We start from the raw sequence: 17,871 nt of genomic DNA on the forward strand, positions 1-17,871 counted from the left end.
TATCCCGCTCTTCAGCAAAAAGTTTACCATTCAACATTTGCTGGTAATTTACCCCACTCATCAATTCCCAGAACACATTTGTGATTGAACAGCATAGTGCTTTTCAATGATGCTGCATACTCAATATAAAAAATGAAATGGACCCCCATGGCCACTCCCAATCCCATGGAGTTACTTGAGTAGATACTCTCCATCCAGGAAGAGTTGGATGTGGCTCTCATCCGCAAAGGGATTCCCCTCTATTCTTATGGTAGGGGATAGGAGCATATTGTTTTGTCTGATGGGAAATCCATAGCCTGTCTGTGAGGAGGTAGGGGAGGAACGAAATGTCTGCAGTGAACTTGAGACCTTAAATAGGAGGGTGTGTAATATAAAGGCTGGATTAGAATAAATGGGATATGAATGGCTGCATACTGTAAAGGGTACATGAGAAATGTCATGATGGATTATTGGGACTGAGGTCAGAGGAGCAGACAGTCAATTACATAACTAGAGATGGTCTTGTTTTGCCGCTGGTATTGTGTGATGGAATAACCAAATGTGAGAAGAAATAATCCAGCACATTGTGGTCTGGGTAGGCACAATGGTGTAAAAAGCTTATTCGTGTGTGAACTAATGTAAGTAGGAACATTTAAGAGTTCTTACATATCCCTCCTCTGTCTGGTCTCTCAACGAGGAGTACTTGTGAATGAGCCCTGTGCACACATCCGTGTATTGCCATGTAGTAGGGTACCTAAAGCATAAGAAACATACAAGATTACATTTAGACTAACAAATTACATTGATTGAGGCTGTTGATTATCATCAATTATAAACTGGATTGTTCGCGCCCTGAATGCTGATTGGCTGATAGCCACGGTATATCAGACCTTATACCACAGGTATGACAAAACATTTATTTGTACTGCACTAATTACGTTGGTAAATAGTTTATAATAGCAATAAGGCACCTCGGGGGTTTGTGATGTATGGCCAATATACCACGGCTAAAGGCTGTGTCCAGGCACGTCGTGTATTGTGCACAAGAACAGCTCTCAGCCGTGGTATATTGGCCATATACCACACCCCCTGAAGCCTTATTGCTTAAGTAAAAGTTGAGCTGCAGTGATTATGACAAGACAGTATGGAGAGGGAGAGTATGGAGGATAGAGACAGGAGGAACAGAACACACAGTAATCACACTGTAAATACATTCATTTACCATTCAGTTAGTACTGGAAAAGACAAAGAAATAACACAGAACACACTAGACCAACAATGCAAATACATTCAAATACTTTATAGAGGCTAAGTGTAACGGCATTCAGAGGTGGAAGAAGGATCGGACCAAAGCGCAGTGTGGTCAGTGTTCATGATGTAATATTTAATGAAACGAACTGAACACTGAAATACAAAACAATAAAGTGAACGAAGGAAACCGAAACAGTACCGTGTGGACCAAACACTCACACAGAAAACAAACACCCACAAACCAAAAGTGAAACCCAGGCTACCTAAGTATGATTCTCAATCAGGGACAACAATAGACAGCTGCCTCTGATTGAGAACCATACTAGGCCGAACTCAAAAACCCACATAGAAAAACAAACATAGACTGCCCACCTCAACTCACGCCCTGACCATACTAAAACAAAGACAAAAACAAAGGAACTAAGGTCAGAACGTGACACTAAGTAGATCCATAGCTTTAAACATGGTCTTGCTTTGGTCTGAAATGCAGACAGAACAGGCCGCCCCAATACACCAGCCTGAAAGACATAAATTAGACACAAACGCAACATAAACAACATGAGTATTCAATATCAAATGTGTCAAACTAATCTGTTTTATTTATTTATTCTTCTTTTTGTCAAGTTTAACATAACCTACATTGGATCATCTCTCTCTTTCTCTCTCTCTCTCTGCAATATGTAACTTTTTGGGTGACCTGACCAAATTCACATAGAAATGCACATTATAGAGCAAGTTACTTCTATGCTTCCCGGTCTTCTGTTTAGTTTTTGCGTCTTTTACTTTCGGTTTTGTATACCAACTTCAAACAGCTGAAAATACAATATTTTGGGCTATGGAGAAAAACAATTCTGAGTGGTTTAGACAATACAATGTTTTATCATATAAACTGAAATTAGGCGAACTATTCAATTTTTTTGCAACCAGTAAATGACGGAGCGATTTCTGCATATTGCACTTTTAAGGAAAATGCATGCTTGGATGTAGAGTTAGCAAGCTGTGCTGAATATTCTCTGAAACTGATATCAGCCATGGCTAATATGAAATTTGGACTGCGGTCATGAATCGTGACTGTTGGTGTGTCGGTAATACGGTCAACGTAACAGCCTTATCCGTGACTGACCTCAGCACCCATTAGACTGACTGATAGATTGAACAGTAATCCAGTTGACATAGCATACGTTACGCTGTGTCTGTGTGTTTGTATCTGTGTGTGTGTGTGTGTGTGTGTGTGTGTGTGTGTGTGTGTGTGTGTGTGTGTGTGTGTGTGTGTGTGTGTGTGTGTGTTGCGTGTTGGATCACTCTTTATTTCCCTGAGGGCATGCAGCGATGAAAATGAGGCTGCGGAACGAACTGGTGCACTGTTTGATTATTGTCACCATGGTAACTAGTGTCTTTCAATATATCTATTTGACAGGCAGCCATTTGTTGCTTTTGGAAATGTTACGTTTTTTAACATCATGGGAATGCTAAGTCAGAAAATGTCTGCAGCACACCCCTATGAGAATATGGAAAGAGAGTTTAGGGTAAAGAAGGTGAATGAAGGTCGAAATGTGTAGTATGTGACATGGCATGCATGGTTCAGCCATTTAACAATCTGAAGTGTTCACTTCCTGAATGTAGGGGAGAGTGGGGTATGTTGAGACATTTTTTTACATTCAGCCTCACCACAGCAAGGGAAATATAGTATTCTTTCTAACAAAGATATATACATACTGTATATTTTAGGGTGTTGTGTATTCTGGAAATAATCAGAATTCAGGTAAACATAACAGTTTTGAAAACATAGCTTATCCGAAAAAAGTGGTCTCATGGCACAACTTAACACAACCCGGGTATGGGGTAAGTTGAGCATAGGGACAGGGTAAGTTGAGCCGCCTTGGGGTAAATGGGTGAGGGTGTCCTGTGACAGTGGGTAATGGTGTTGGTAGGTCAAAGTTTAATTCATGGAATGGGGTTGTGGTATATTGTATATCTTAAATATATGCCCACATTCAGATATAGATGTCTCTGTTCAATATCACTTACCCTTTCATGTCTTGACCAGTTGTCTGGGACAGGGTGGTTGTTTCGATGTGTCAAGTTCTCTGCATTTGAGGCTACAAGCCCATGAAACTGGCCTGCAAAATTCTTGATATGTTTAGCAAGCTCAGACTCCATGTCATCAGATAAGACCTTGTGTGACTCTGCTACTCTGTCATAGCCTCTCTTTCGCACAGGTGCATGTTTGTTATATGTTTTGACATTGTACCTCTTCAGTGTCATTCAGTCTATTTTTTTCATCCCTTGCTGCTGCTCAAATGGACTTTTTCCCTTCTCTCACTTCCCTGGCTGTTCTCTCACTTCCTTGGCTGTTCTCTCACTTCCTTGGCTGTTCTCTCACTTCCTTGGCTGTTCTCTCACTTCCTTGGCTGTTCTCTCACTTCCTTGGCTGTTCTCTCACTTCCCTGGCTGTTCTCTCACTTCCTTGGCTGTTCTCTCACTTCCTTGGCTGTTCTCTCACTTCCTTGGCTGTTCTTTCACTTCCTTGGCTGTTCTCTCACTTCCTTGGCTGTTCTCTCACTTCCTTGGCTGTTCTCTCACTTCCTTGGCTGTTCTCTCACTTCCTTGGCTGTTCTCTCACTTCCTTGGCTGTTCTCTCACTTCCTTGGCTGTTCTCTCACTTCCTTGGCTGTTCTCTCACTTCCTTGGCTGTTCTCTCACTTCCTTGGCTGTTCTCTCACTTCCTTGGCTGTTCTCTCACTTCCTTGGCTGTTCTCTCACTTCCTTGGCTGTTCTCTCACTTCCTTGGCTGTTCTCACTTCCTTGGCTGTTCTTCACCTTGGCTGTTCTCTCACTTCCTTGGCTGTTCTTCCTTGGCTGTTCTCTCTGTTCTTCCTTGGCTGTTCTCTCACTTCCTTGGCTGTTCTCTCACTTCCTTGGCTGTTCTCTCACTTCCTTGGCTGTTCTCTCACTTCCTTGGCTGTTCTCTCACTTCCTTGGCTGTTCTCTCACTTCCTTGGCTGTTCTCTCACTTCCCTGGCTGGCTGTTCTCTCACTTCCTTGGCTGTTCTCTCACTTCCTTGGCTGTTCTCTCACTTCCTTGGCTGTTCTCTCACTTCCTTGGCTGTTCTCTCACTTCCTTAGCTGTTCTCTCACTTCCCTGGCTGTTCTCTCACTTCCTTGGCTGTTCTCTCACTTCCTTAGCTGTTCTCTCACTTCCCTGGCTGTTCTCTCACTTCCTTGGCTGTTCTCTCACTTCCCTGGCTGTTCTCTCACTTCCTTGGCTGTTCTCTATATGCATGACACATTGCAAAGAAATCGATGCATATTATGCATAAAACTGACCAAATGTAATCCTTATTTGTTTGGGATATGGTGGCCATTGGTTCAACGTACCCCAAGGCAGTAGTTTTTTTTTTGTAGGAGTTTACCTGAACCCTTAAGAGACAGTGGACTTAGTATCATCCATCACCATGATAAAAGGAAATTGTCCTCCAGGTAATGAGATATAAAGCCCTGTTAAAAGTTACCAATAAGAGGATATTTTTCTTTACCTGAGAGCAGGACTTTCTTTGAGCATGTCCAAGGGGAACACATTGGCAATAAGAGTGTTTTTGAGCATGTCCAATGGGAATGAACACTTTGGCCATGGAAGAAAGTATCGATGTTTCATAGCCCTTGCTGTCTGTAATATGCTGCCTGCCAAACTCTAACTTTTCAGTCACATAATGGTGAGTTCCATCTGAGGGATCCAGGATTCAAAGGCCTGATCCTGCTTTAGTGTTTACCGTTTGAACGGTTGTTTGGCTTGGTTTTATGGAGGTGGATTGTGGATCAACAGAGCTATGGCAGCAATACTATGGGGATATAAACTCAGAAAGAAAAGAAACGTTGTCTCACTGTCAAGTGCGTTTATTTTCAGCAAATGTAACGTGTACATATTTGTATGAACATAACAAGATTCAACTACTGAGACATAAGTTGAACAAGTTCCACAGACATGTGACTAACAGAAATGGAATAATGTATTCCTGAACAAAGGGGGGGTCAAAGTCAGAAGTAACAGTCAGTATCTGATGTGGCCACCAGCTGCATTAAGTACTGCAGTGCATCTCATCCTCATGGACTGCACCAGATTTGCCAGTTATTGCTGTGAGATGTTACTCCACTCTTCCACCAAGGCACCTGCAAATTCCAGGACATTTCTGGGGGGAATGGCCCTAGCCCTCATCCTCCTAGATGTGCTCAATGGGATTGAGATCTGGGCTGGTCTGCCACTGCAAGGACGATCAGCTGTCCATCCTGTCTCCCTGTAGAGCTGTCTTAGGCGTCTCACAGTACGGACATTGCAATTCATTGCCCTGGCCACATCTGCAGTCCTCATGCCTCCTTGCAGCATGCCTAAGGCACATTCACGCAGATGAGCAGGGACCCTGGGCATCTTTCTTTTGGCGTTTTTCAGAGTCAGTAGAAAGGCCTCTTTAGTGTCCTAAGTTTTCATAACTGTGACCTTAATTGCCTACCGTCTGTAAGCTGTTAGTGTCTTAACGACCGTTCCACAGGTGCATGTTCATTCATTGTTTATGGTTAATTGAACAAGCATGGGAAACAGTGTTTAAACCCTTTACAATGAAGGTCTGTGAAGTTATTGGGATTTGTATGAATTATCCTGAAAAAGGATCTTTTTCTGCTGAGTTGAGAATATTTATATGGCTGTAGCTTTCTGGATCTAGCTATATGCTTAATATATTCAACCATGTCTACGGGGTGAAAATGCAGTCAATAACAGGGATTTCTTTATGATTAAAAACCAACACATTTCTGTCAAACGTTCACCGTCAGTGCTCTGTATCCTTGCAGCAGGCATATATCCAGGCAGGAAGCTGTCCATTAGACAGACACACGCACGCCTCCTCGCTTGCATACCCGCACACTAGAGCCACTAGAACTGATGACATCATTTTCGTCAGGCCAGACGGGCGACCCTGACGTGTGTTCCAAATGGAAATATGAAATATGAAAATGCTTTTGGATGCAGTTAGCCCCTTAAGAATTCCCTTCTGTGAAGGCTCATAAAAATGAAATCACCACGAGACAGACACCTTGGATGGCATTTTTGGATTGATATTGCCAGAAAAATAAGGTTTTACTGTTTTAGTCTGGCAGCTAAATGGTCGTTCCATTCAACCAAAAACCGAAAAGCCCAAATGGCTCCAAAATCTGGAAACCCATTCATTCCATGTCGGAAAACTATTCCCACCAAACAATGCAGAAACATACTGGTATTATGATTATCACATTTCTAGTTTTAATGTCACATGCACAAGTACAGTGAAATGCCTTTGTTGCCAGCTCTGAACCCAACAATGCAGTAATAAATAACAATGTAATACTAAAAATATCCCAGTCATGGAGGCAGTTCAAATGCCAAATGATAAGTCTATTGAGAGAGGAAGGTCCCAAAACACTCAGCAACAATCAAAATCCACAACTTGCAAAATTATCGTCTTTGTCTGCAAACCTCATCCTGCTTATGTGTGGAGAGAAGGAGATAAGCTCTGTGGAGAATCAGACTATGGCTTCAGCTTGGTTTCTACCCAATCGAACTGCATACACAGTCAGTCAGTCTCCAAGACCCATTCATTCTCATGGTTAAAATAACCATGTGGAGAATAATCATGCGCTTCAAATGCATCATCACTGCAGCAAAGGACCAATGACACGGTGAATCACAGCTGTGAACAGGAAGGAACTCTCTCTAACCCTAACTTCTGATTGGTTTAGTCATAACTGCAGTGGACCAATAACGCACTGAAGCACAGCTGTGAACAGGATGGTCACAGTGCTTTAAATCAAGATGTATATTGAGAAATTATAGTCCCAGGGGACCTGCTCTAGCCCTGTCCAATCACACACCTATAGTATGGATGTGTTGTTTCCTATTTGGCAGAAAACCCCCAACAAGAACAACATCAGAATCTCCTGTGTCCTTGGTGCCACCCAGCCACCTAACACAGTACAGTGTTTTGCTGTGCTAGCCTATAGAGTTGCTGGCCTGTGGTATTCATGTGCCAGCGGTTAACTGTTTCATTTATAAAGGGAATAATACCCAAGAGTCAGGCACTCAGTGAACATCTGGGAAGGAAGTTGTGCGAATCCGGCATTGCCATCCGTCATGTTCCTCTTAATTAGCCAGGACCGGCCCACAGCTCTCCTCCGGCTCTTCCAGTCAGCTCTGTTCCACTACAGCCTGCAGCCCTGGAGCCCCCAGCACTGATACTGAACATGACCTACTCTGCCTTACAGAACCCACTACTGTAACTAGAGCACAGATCACATACTGTACCATGGATGGAATAAACTATGGGTTCAGATAGTATTTATTTTCTTCCAAGTACTTTGACATGCTCTTGATTGAATTGTCCAATGGAATTGTTCAATCCAATGGAATTGTCCCAAAAGTGCACATCCGGCAAAATCTCCATCACCTGCACTCCAGGTTGGCTCATCAAATGCTCAATATATTTGAAGGAAAACACAAATACTACAAATACAGGTATGAATCACAAACAGAACCTTGGAACACTGCTCCTGAAATACATGAATTGTATGTATTGTACGCCTTGTACAGAGATGTCCTTGCATGACACCTACACACTGATGCCATCACAATCGACAGTAAACCATTAGGAATCTGTTACACCGTCCTCCTATTTATTCAATTCGACGCCAGACACACACACACACACCGCCCAGTGCTTTATACACACCATACAGTAGCAGTCAATACGAGGAGGGAGGTGCTCACACACACACGGAACAGCAGCTGAGAATATATGAACAGAAGTGGGCCTGATTAGAAAATTGTTGAGTGAATTCACAGCCCTCACTAGTGCGACAACCATGCATGCAGTATCGCCCCCTCACGTTGTTATTCATTGAACCACAACTAATTGACAAAATTAGTAGCAGAAAATGAAAGACCCCACATGCCATATTGGCAGGCACTGTAATTGTAAACATGTAGAAACCAATTTTCCTGTCCCATTGATTCCTGGGAATTAACTGTTCTCTGATACAGCTGCACTAGATTAAATGCTTCTGGGTTTTTAAATCTTTTTGGACCAGAAAAGCGTGAAACGGTCCAAAGCCTTGGACTTATAATAGCCGAAGAGGACGGGGAAATGACCCGTTGCTCATGGAGAGAACAGACTCCTCCTGAGAGGGACTAGAGATAGAGGAGATGCGTTGGAGAGCGATCAAATGAGTTAACAGTTCTGAATTGGTAAGAACTTTGTGTTTGGTGTGTGCATGTGTGTGTCTGGCGGTCTTGCGTCGAATGTCTTCTTATAGGGTTGAGGTGTACCTACAGTTCCCTACATTTGAAGGTACTATAGTTAATGATCTTGTTGCTCATGCATGGCCTTATTTGACACACACTCTACACCGTGGGCATTATATCAAGCACCGGGCTAAAAGGTGAATTTTGCACTTTGTGTTGCCATGGAGACCAGGCGAGACCAATTCCATAGCCGTCTGAAACTCTGAATCTTTACAACAGCTTTTCTCTCAGACAAATACTGTACATCATCACCATGCTAGCTGTCTGATGGGAGTTTTGGACCACTTTTGTCATCGTTATAAAGTGTTTTCCTCTTTTGTTCCTACTTTAAATTTTTTGGGGGTTCTTAGCTGTCGCTCAGTCAGTGGGCATACTAAATGATCCTGAAAGGAAGTGTTTCGCCAACATTGTGCCTCTGCTTCTGCTTGCTCTTTGAGGTGAAGGTCGAAATATTGTAAAACTACTTAGTGACGACTGCTGATGTAAAAAAAAAAAGGATATTTGATTGATTCATTTGTCTCATCATATATTCTCTCTCCTCTCCAGAGACCAAACCAGTGTGCAGCTTCAACGGGTCGGAGTACCATGACGGAGACATGTTCCGAATGGACGCCTGCCGCTTTTGTCGATGTCAGGGAGGGGTGTCGGTGTGCTTCACCGCCCAGTGTGGCATCTTGCACTGTGAACGCTACTACGTCCCTGAGAGGGAGTGCTGCCCTGTCTGTGAAGGTACGACTTCCTCACCAAATGACTTGGCCCCTGACTAATCCCTGCCTGATTCCGTTCCTAAACAGTGACTATTATGGGATTTCTCATTAATGCTGATCTGGTTCTGTATTTTAAAATCTCAGTGTAGGATGCTGATCTAGAATCAGGTCGCCAATGTCTATATCATCCTATTCATCATGATCTGAAAGGCAAAACTGATCCTATATCAGCACTCCTACTCTGACACGACTCTTTGTGAATAGAGGGGGAGTCTGTGTCCTGAACTTTCCCTTTAAAGGGAATCCCCAAGCCAAACCTCATCCTTGCATGACTCACTATTGTATGTATTCGGATGGTGATCAAGCACATGACCAAGGTTACCAAGTTTTCTAACGTGCAGAGACGTGGCAACAGAAAGGACAGTCTGCTGAGACCAAAGCATTTCAAATCATCTCAAATGAGTGCCTTTGGTAAAGGGCGAGTGCAGAGCATCAATAAACATCAGGGGAGAGATGAGCCGAGGCGAACGCCAAACGCCTACACCGCCGTGACAATATGCAGCTGCACGCAATCAAAGTCAGAATGATGAGAGGGCTTAAACAGTCACTCAGTCAGTCAGTTGTCCTCCCTTATGCTCATCATTCAGCCCCTCTTTGACTGACTATCTTTGGTTCACACACACACACACACACACACACACACACACACACACACACACACACACACACACACACACACACACACACACACACACACACACACACACACACACACACAGAGAGAGTGCACATACATACTCTCATACACACAGCTGTGAAAAGACACTGACAGACATGTAAGAAAGCTCCATCTCAAGCTGAAGATAGTTTGGCATTAGCTCTGTATTTAAGAATACATGACTGAATATAAAACATATATTCATGATGGTATCACATGTTTTGCAGTGTGACCTTGGAATCCATCAGACAATGCAGTACATTTTCCGAGCACCACATAAAAGATTTTCAAATTGCTGCTTTTTTCAAGGTTGGTGAGGGAAGATGTGAATGCTTTCAAAAGCCATTCCCAAGTTCGCACAACTTTCATCTCGACTTTAAACTCTAAACGGTAACCTTTTTGGTCTTTTATCTCCATCAATATGTTCTCCATCTCTATTCCAGACCCCATCTACCCAGTGCTGAACTTTGCCGGTTGCTACGTGAGCGGGGAGATCCTCGCACACGGAGACCACTGGCGTGAAGACGACTGTACGTTCTGCCAGTGTGTGAGCGGCAATGCCCGGTGTGTGGCTGCCGCCTGCGGGCACAGCTGCCTCAACCCTGTGACTGTACCAGGAGAGTGCTGCCCAGTGTGTGAGGGTAAGTGTGTGTGTGTGTGTGTGTGTGTGTGTGTGTGTGTGTGTGTGTGTGTGTGTGTGTGTGTGTGTGTGTGTGTGTGTGTGTGTGTGTGTGTGTGTGTGTGTGTGTGTGTGAGAATAAGGAGCGCCACACACACCTCCACCCGACGTGCCCTCTCACCTCACCCTGTCTGTCTCTGTTTGTGTCCGTATCATTGCCACTGTCTGGTTGCATCTCCATCTGTTGTTGTCTATTTCTATGTCTCTTGCTAGCTGTGTCGGTTTCAATCTCTGTTTCTCTGTCTTACTTTCTCTCTGTCTCTATGTCTTTTCTCTTTATCTCAGCTGAAGTCTCTCCCTTTGTCTGCTTCTCTCTCTCTCTCTTTCTCTGCCGTTGTGTACAATTGTGCTTCATGTTTCTTTGTATCCATCTGTGGACCTGTGTATTTGTTTGACTCTATGTTTGATGTACTTGGCAGTGCAGTGTGTCTCTGTGGACAGATAGGGTCTGTGCTGATTCCAATGTTAACGTCTTTGTTTAGTCCCTGGTAAAATCCCAACATCCGAGTCAGTAGTCAGACAGTAGCAGTTGAACCGTACAGTAGTCTATCAGCAGCTCCAAATCAGCCTGGCTAGGGAAATCTGCCTCTGAGGCTGAGCAGAATCACATCCATTCAGTTAGCAGGTGTGTGGCTCGGCTTCACTACCGCCGGTGTCACGCAGCAGCAATCTGCATACAAACAGTGACAACACACACACACATCCACAATCCTCAAACCTTCCTGGTGTTCTTTTTCCCTAACATTATGCACTGCGTTATTGCGTTATTTATTATGCCCTGCTCAGAATACCACATGACTGTCTCCTCTATCCTCCAATGTGTTTTTCATATTGGTTTGGAAAGACCAGCTCGGTCCACACTGGGGACTAGGGCTGCATCTTGTTGCTCGTTTGTCTGGTTAGTGGAAGCAGTGAGCTTAGAGGCTTACGGAATCATAATCTTTTATTAGGCAAGTCTGTAGTATGGATTTTTGCAAAGCTATCTGGGGATGTTTTTGTGTGTGTATCGTGAGGCTCTCTCTGGCTTACTATCACTGATGAGATTACATCTAGGGTACAAGGGACTAGTCCAGTCTAGTATGCTGCCGGTTTCTATATCTCTCTCTCACACACGCACACACACGCACGCACGCACACACACACACACACACGCACACGCACACACACACACGCACACACACGCACACGCACACACGCGCACGCACGCACACGCACACACACACACGCACACACGCACACGCACACACACACACGCACACACACGCACACGCACACACACACACGCACACGCACACACGCGCACACACACACACGCACACGCACACACACACACACACGCACACACAAACAAAAGAGCAGATATCGGATCGATGGTACTGAAGGTGAAGATCACGGTTGATTATAATCTGTTTTACCTTGGTAGCTCGGTAGCATGGTTGTGGTACAGTATATTGTGGTACAGTATATCCTTATCTCATGGATACCAGGAACACTATCTATGGACTTAGCACTGCGTCAAATGGCCTGTTACCAAGCGTGTATAGGCGTTAATCATAACCAGTCAAACCTTGGTAGGTGGAAGTCCCGATGAAACAAAGCTTCACGAGTGAGTAATTGCCAAAATCAGTGATGCAAGATACTGTATGGATACTTAGTTACAGCTTAGCATTGTTAGCTGCAAAACAATGAGTTGTAAGACCCCTTTTAGCGTTAGCATGCGCTACTGTAGCCTAGCATGCTTGACCTAGCAGATATTGATATATCTGGGGTAATGAGTAGTGTTTGTATTTAGAGGAGTCAGTGGATGGATGATCCAACAGGGACAGCCAGGGGACTTGGTAAATTATCCTCATATCACTTCAAATTCATATTTCCCCTCATGGGTTCTTCTCCCTCCAATTAAACAGTACACGATCGGACTATCAAATCATTTTAAAATACAATCAATGAATAACAAGTCAACAACATTATACGTTACAAGCTCGACCCAGTGGATTAGTGGTGAGTTTTATTTTCTAATCAGGATGCAAAGATCTCAAATTAGGTAGCTAGTTCCACTGGCCTGGGGTCATTTTCACCCCTGAGTCTTCTCTAATGAGGCCCTGCGGTGGGTAGGAACGGGATGGAGGGAGGGATGGAACAGGGGAGGTAGGGGGAGGTTAGATGGATGGATGGTCGGATGGATGGATTGATGGAGGGTGAGGGAGGGAGGGAGGGCGGATGCATGCATGAGCACAGGAAGGATAGGGAGAATAGAGGGCAGTGGGCCATGCCATGTCTCAATGCCTGCAGGCCCCTTTACCTCTGCCCCATGGTGGGCAGAACTGCTCACGCTCACGCTCACCCCCACCTCCACCTCCACCTCCTTCCATTAATCTTTTATGCGCCTATCTGCCTCTGAAGCAATTATGCGTGTTTGAGTGACCGAGCCGCAAACCTAGGGAGAGAGAGGCAGGTAGGGTGTGGAGGTAGGATGCATCCCTCAGTCCTCCCGCACTAACCCAACCGACCACACGCCTGGCCATGCACCCTGAATGGTGATATTCATAAAAACAGATCATGTGTATTTAGTTTATAGACCTTATAACTGGAGCATCAGTATTAAGTCAAATAGGAACAATAAGCACAACATTGTTCACTCACTGCTGTTCTACACAGTAGGATATTTGTGTTGCTGATTGTGATTTTGTGTGTGTTCTGTCCTCCTCGTCTGGGTTTTTTGAGCAATATGTTTCCTGGGTTTTTTCAGATCAAAGCGGAGATAGATATAGATATCATTCCCTTCTTTGATATGCTCGCGCTCTCACACATGTACAGCAATTACATTTACTGATAGGGGGATTGAATCTCTATGGAGCATCATGTTTTAAGTCACTAGGCTTGACTTTGATTGACTTCAATTTCAACAGTGGTTGGAGAGAGAGACTGGAACAGATTGGAACGGATTGCAACATGTGATTCCTCCCCAACACCTATTCATATTTGTATTCCATTCATGGATGGGATGAGTTTTTGTATGATACTGTGAGATGGGTTTTACAATGTCACTATCGGAGATATTGACCATTGTGTCTTGGTAGGGGATGAGAGATAGTCTGAGAGAGAGATAAGACGGTGAGCAGCACAGTTTAATGCATGCCCTCACATCGTTATCCCTTTAATGATCTTGCTCTGCCTCCTTAACAAAGACTCCTGACATTGGAGATGTGTAGCTGGCTACCCTTCATAGAGAACCCCCGCAGCTCACTGGTTAGGACTAGGGCCTGACCTCAGCCTGATTTCCCTGCCATGTAGAATCATCTGAGGAACAACCAATGGGATTGTCTCGTCTACAGTATGGGGAACGTCAAATATTACTCTAACACAATTACAATGGTTGTTGAGATTGATTTACACGAAGATAGTCACCGACAGTGTGGCAGTTGCAGTAGTACAATACGTTGCCTGTTGGAGCACGTCAGCTTTCTACCTGAGGGAGGTCAGTCAGTGTGAGCTGTATTGTCATTGCCATGTATTGCGTGTGTACTGGGTCTGGTCCTCTGTGTGTCCTGGGTCTGGTCCTCTGTGTGTACTGGGTCTGGTCCTCTGTGTGTACTGGGTCTGGTCCTCTGTGTGTACTGGGTCTGGTCCTCTGTGTGAACTGGGCCTGGTCCTCTGTGTGTACTGGGTCTGGTCCTCTGTGTGTACTGGGTCTGGTCCTCTGTGTGTACTGGGTCTGGGTCTCTGTGTGTACTGGGTCTGGTCCTCTGTGTGTACTGGGTCTGGTCCTCTGTGTGTACTGGGTCTGGTCCTCTGTGTGTACTGGGTCTGGTCCTCTGTGTGTACTGGGTCTGGGTCTCTGTGTGTACTGGGTCTGGTCCTCTGTGTGTAATGGGTCTGGTCCTCTGTGTGTACTGGGTCTGGTCCTCTGTGTGTACTGGGTCTGGTCTTCTGTATGTACTTGGCCTCTGGGAACACCAGGTTAACAGAAGCCAGGTCCTGCCACTGTCACCCCTGCCCTTGTCCCTCCCAGGCAGTCCACACACGCACACAAACACACACACACACCCTGCCCTTGTCCCAGCGGCCCCAGGGCACACGGCCCTCTGCTCCCGGCAGCTTAATTTAGCTCCCCCACAGCCAGGCCAGTGCTTTATGCATTTTTATTTCCTAATTATTATTTGTTAGGAGAGCTGGTTTCCTCAAGGTGACACCCCCTCTCTGTCAGGGTGGTTATTGTGCCAGACACACAGTGTGTAATTAAGCAAATCAAGGCTGTCACATTGGAATGAAGCCCTCTGGAGTCCTCTGCCATGCTTAACGTTTAATGCTACATAACTCACCTACACCGGGGATAGAGAGCGGGGAGGGGGGTTGCTTTGTGGTCATATGTGTACTGTTTTTTGTGTGGTCTATTTGTCAATGCATTCGTTTCATGCCTTGAATTGCCATGCCCCTGCTACTGTACCTACCAGGCTGCTTTCAGCCTGCCCACCAGTTGTTTGTTAACAGGGACACCTTGTTTTAGCCCTAAGTCGTAGCAAGTTAATGAAATCAGAGCGAGAGAGCTCATTCTTAATTCATAATAACTATAAGTCCTGAAATAAAAGCATGGAGGCGTTCATCAGAGACAAATAACCTTGAGGGGAAAGCAGATGGGAAAAGAGCATTGTGTCATTTTGTTACTTTTATCTGATGGGACTTAATTAAATTTGCACCTCCAGAATAATTGGCACTGCACTGTTTTCAGACAGACCTCCTCTCCCTCCCTACCTGGCCATTTTGTGTTAACCAGGAATTAATTCATCACAAAGTGACCCCAACCTTTCAGCAACACATTTGTTTGCCTTTGTTTAATTAAATGTCCTCATAGGCTTCTATTCATTTTGTTTTGATTTGGTTTCCAGTAGATTTAGCATTGTCTATACATTATTTGCATTGTCTATACATTATTAGCATTGTCTATATGTCACGGTCGTCCTCCTCTTCATCTGAAGAGGAGAGGCGAGAAGGATCGGAGGACCAAAATGCGGCGTGGTAGGTGTTCATCATTAACTTTAATAAAGAAAACACTGAACACTGAAACACTATACAAAAACAATAAACGTAACAACAACCGTGAAGCTAATGCAAACTGTGCTGAAACAAGCAATCAACATAGACAATCACCCACAAACAAACAGTGCAACCCAGGCTACCTAAGTATGATTCTCAATCAGAGACAACTAATGACACCTGCCTCTGATTGAGAACCATACTAGGCCGAAACATAGAAATACCCAAATCATAGAAAAACAAACATAGACTGCCCACCCCAACTCACGCCCTGACCATACTAAATAATGACAAAACAAAGGAAATAAAGGTCAGAACGTGACACTATACATTATTAGCATTGTCAGAATGTTTTCTTTCTACTGCTATGTTTATCTTGTGCATCATTACATTCATAGTCTCTTGTGACAGACTAGACTGGCCAGTGTACACGTGATTTGCATTCACAATAGTGTAGTCTACTTCAGAGAGAAGCCGCAGTTACTTACTGGTGTCTCCTCTGACCTTGACTGTCCTGTCCTCCCCCTAAATCCTCCTGGCCAACTCCTTTTCCTTCTGTCCTCCTCCCCACTGCCACATGTCATCCTTCCCACCTCTTCCTCCTCTCTACCTCCTCTTCCTCCTCCTGTCCTTCTCTTGTCCTACTCCCCATCTTCCTTCTCCTGTCCTACTTCCCACCTCCTCATATCTTCCTCCCTCCCCTGTCCTCCTCTTCCTCCCCACTCCTTCTTTGACTTCCTGCTCTGGTCCCTGCTTCAACCCTGGTACAACCCTCCTCATATTTATCATCAGAGAACAGCACTAGTCCTGGCCCCTCCCCATCAGAGAGGAGCCACATACAGCAGATAGCAGCCAGCCAGGGTGACAGGCATCAGGGAGGAATTTTTCAAAGCTGTCATAACTAAACCGTGTGCTGGTGTCCATGACTGTGAAATATGGCCAGCCAACGCCCTCCGATATGATTAAGTGCTGTATAATCTTTTAATGGATTCAAACAAACTGAACTGGAATGCAGACACCTCAATGTGAAGCGATATGCATTAGATGGAGGAGTGGAGGAGTCGGGTCACAGAGGGCAGTTGGCCGTGCCTTTGTATAGAATATTATTGTAGCTGTCAGGTTTTTTCAACTATTGTTCTCTGATATTTACCCACTTTAATGGAAGGTAGGTGTGGGTTTGTGGAGAAATTGCTTTTGACTCTGATGGCTCCTATTAGTCATAATGCCAGAACAAAGCTGTGTGTTTGTGTGTGTGTGTGTGTGTGTGTGTGTGTGTGTGTGTGTGTGTGCGCTTGTGCGTCGTAAGTGTGTGTTGAGTGATGTTACTCAGTTGACTTGCCTCCAAAGTGGTGTGTGTGATTTTTGTTGGTTCCTTCAGAGCCCACCTACATCACGATGGCGCCCCCTACCTGTCAGTCATTAGAGAACTGCTCCCTGTCAGAGAAGGACTGCTTATACGGATTCCGACAGAACCTGAACAGCTGTCGCACCTGCCACTGCAAGACACGTGAGTACTGGGCCATATTCATTAGGGTACACAGCGGAATACTTTTTAAAACGTTTTCCAATGTAAAACGAAAATGTGCGTTTCTTATGACACAAATCCAGGGTGTGTCCTTGTTTCAGTCCATTTCCTTCCTTTTGGTTCACGACGTGGTTTGGTCTGACGTCTCGTTCAGTGAAGCCTGTTTTGCAATATGTCTATTATTTCCTCTCACCGGATTGGTTTACACAGAGGACAGAACTCGCCCTGGGCCAATGACATTGAGACATTGTTCTCTGGTGCTCTCTCTCTCCTCCCTGACTGTCTGACTGTTTCTATGACTATACCTGTCTGGGACATTATCAGACATGGATTAAAGGAACACTGAGGGCAGACTCAGACATCTTGAAAGGGCTTTTAAAAACAAAGATGTACAATGTTTTGTATCCCTGCCTGTCAGAAAAGAGCATTATCATAAGTCATGACTTCTGAGTTTCAGTAACAATTCCTCATTTTGAGTATCTCTCAATGAAGACATATTGACTTTTAGAACTATAAAATGGCTGTTAGGTGTTTGGCTATAAACTGATGTCTGATGTGTTTCCGTCTGTGTTGTCCCTACAGGAGAAGAGCTGTGCAGTGCCCTGACCTCTGACTGTACCCTGAAGTGTCCATTCGGCCTGCAGACAGATGCCC

General features: G+C 44.6%; 1 protein-coding gene across 1 annotated transcript in view; it reads left to right on the forward strand.

Annotated features, from left to right (window-relative positions):
- crim1 (cysteine rich transmembrane BMP regulator 1 (chordin-like)) overlaps positions 1-17,871 on the forward strand; it is a 124,779-nt gene that overhangs the window by 86,504 nt on the left and 20,404 nt on the right. The window contains exons 6-9 of the mRNA XM_024419964.2: positions 9,101-9,283; positions 10,423-10,620; positions 17,071-17,199; positions 17,800-17,871. The exon at positions 17,800-17,871 is cut by the window's right edge and continues 85 nt beyond it. Coding sequence (XP_024275732.2) covers positions 9,101-9,283; positions 10,423-10,620; positions 17,071-17,199; positions 17,800-17,871 — 582 coding nt within the window. The remainder of the gene's footprint in view (positions 1-9,100; positions 9,284-10,422; positions 10,621-17,070; positions 17,200-17,799) is intronic.

The sequence above is a fragment of the Oncorhynchus tshawytscha genome, linkage group LG11 (assembly GCF_018296145.1).
Source record: "Oncorhynchus tshawytscha isolate Ot180627B linkage group LG11, Otsh_v2.0, whole genome shotgun sequence".
NCBI classification, from domain to species: Eukaryota; Metazoa; Chordata; class Actinopteri; order Salmoniformes; family Salmonidae; genus Oncorhynchus; species Oncorhynchus tshawytscha.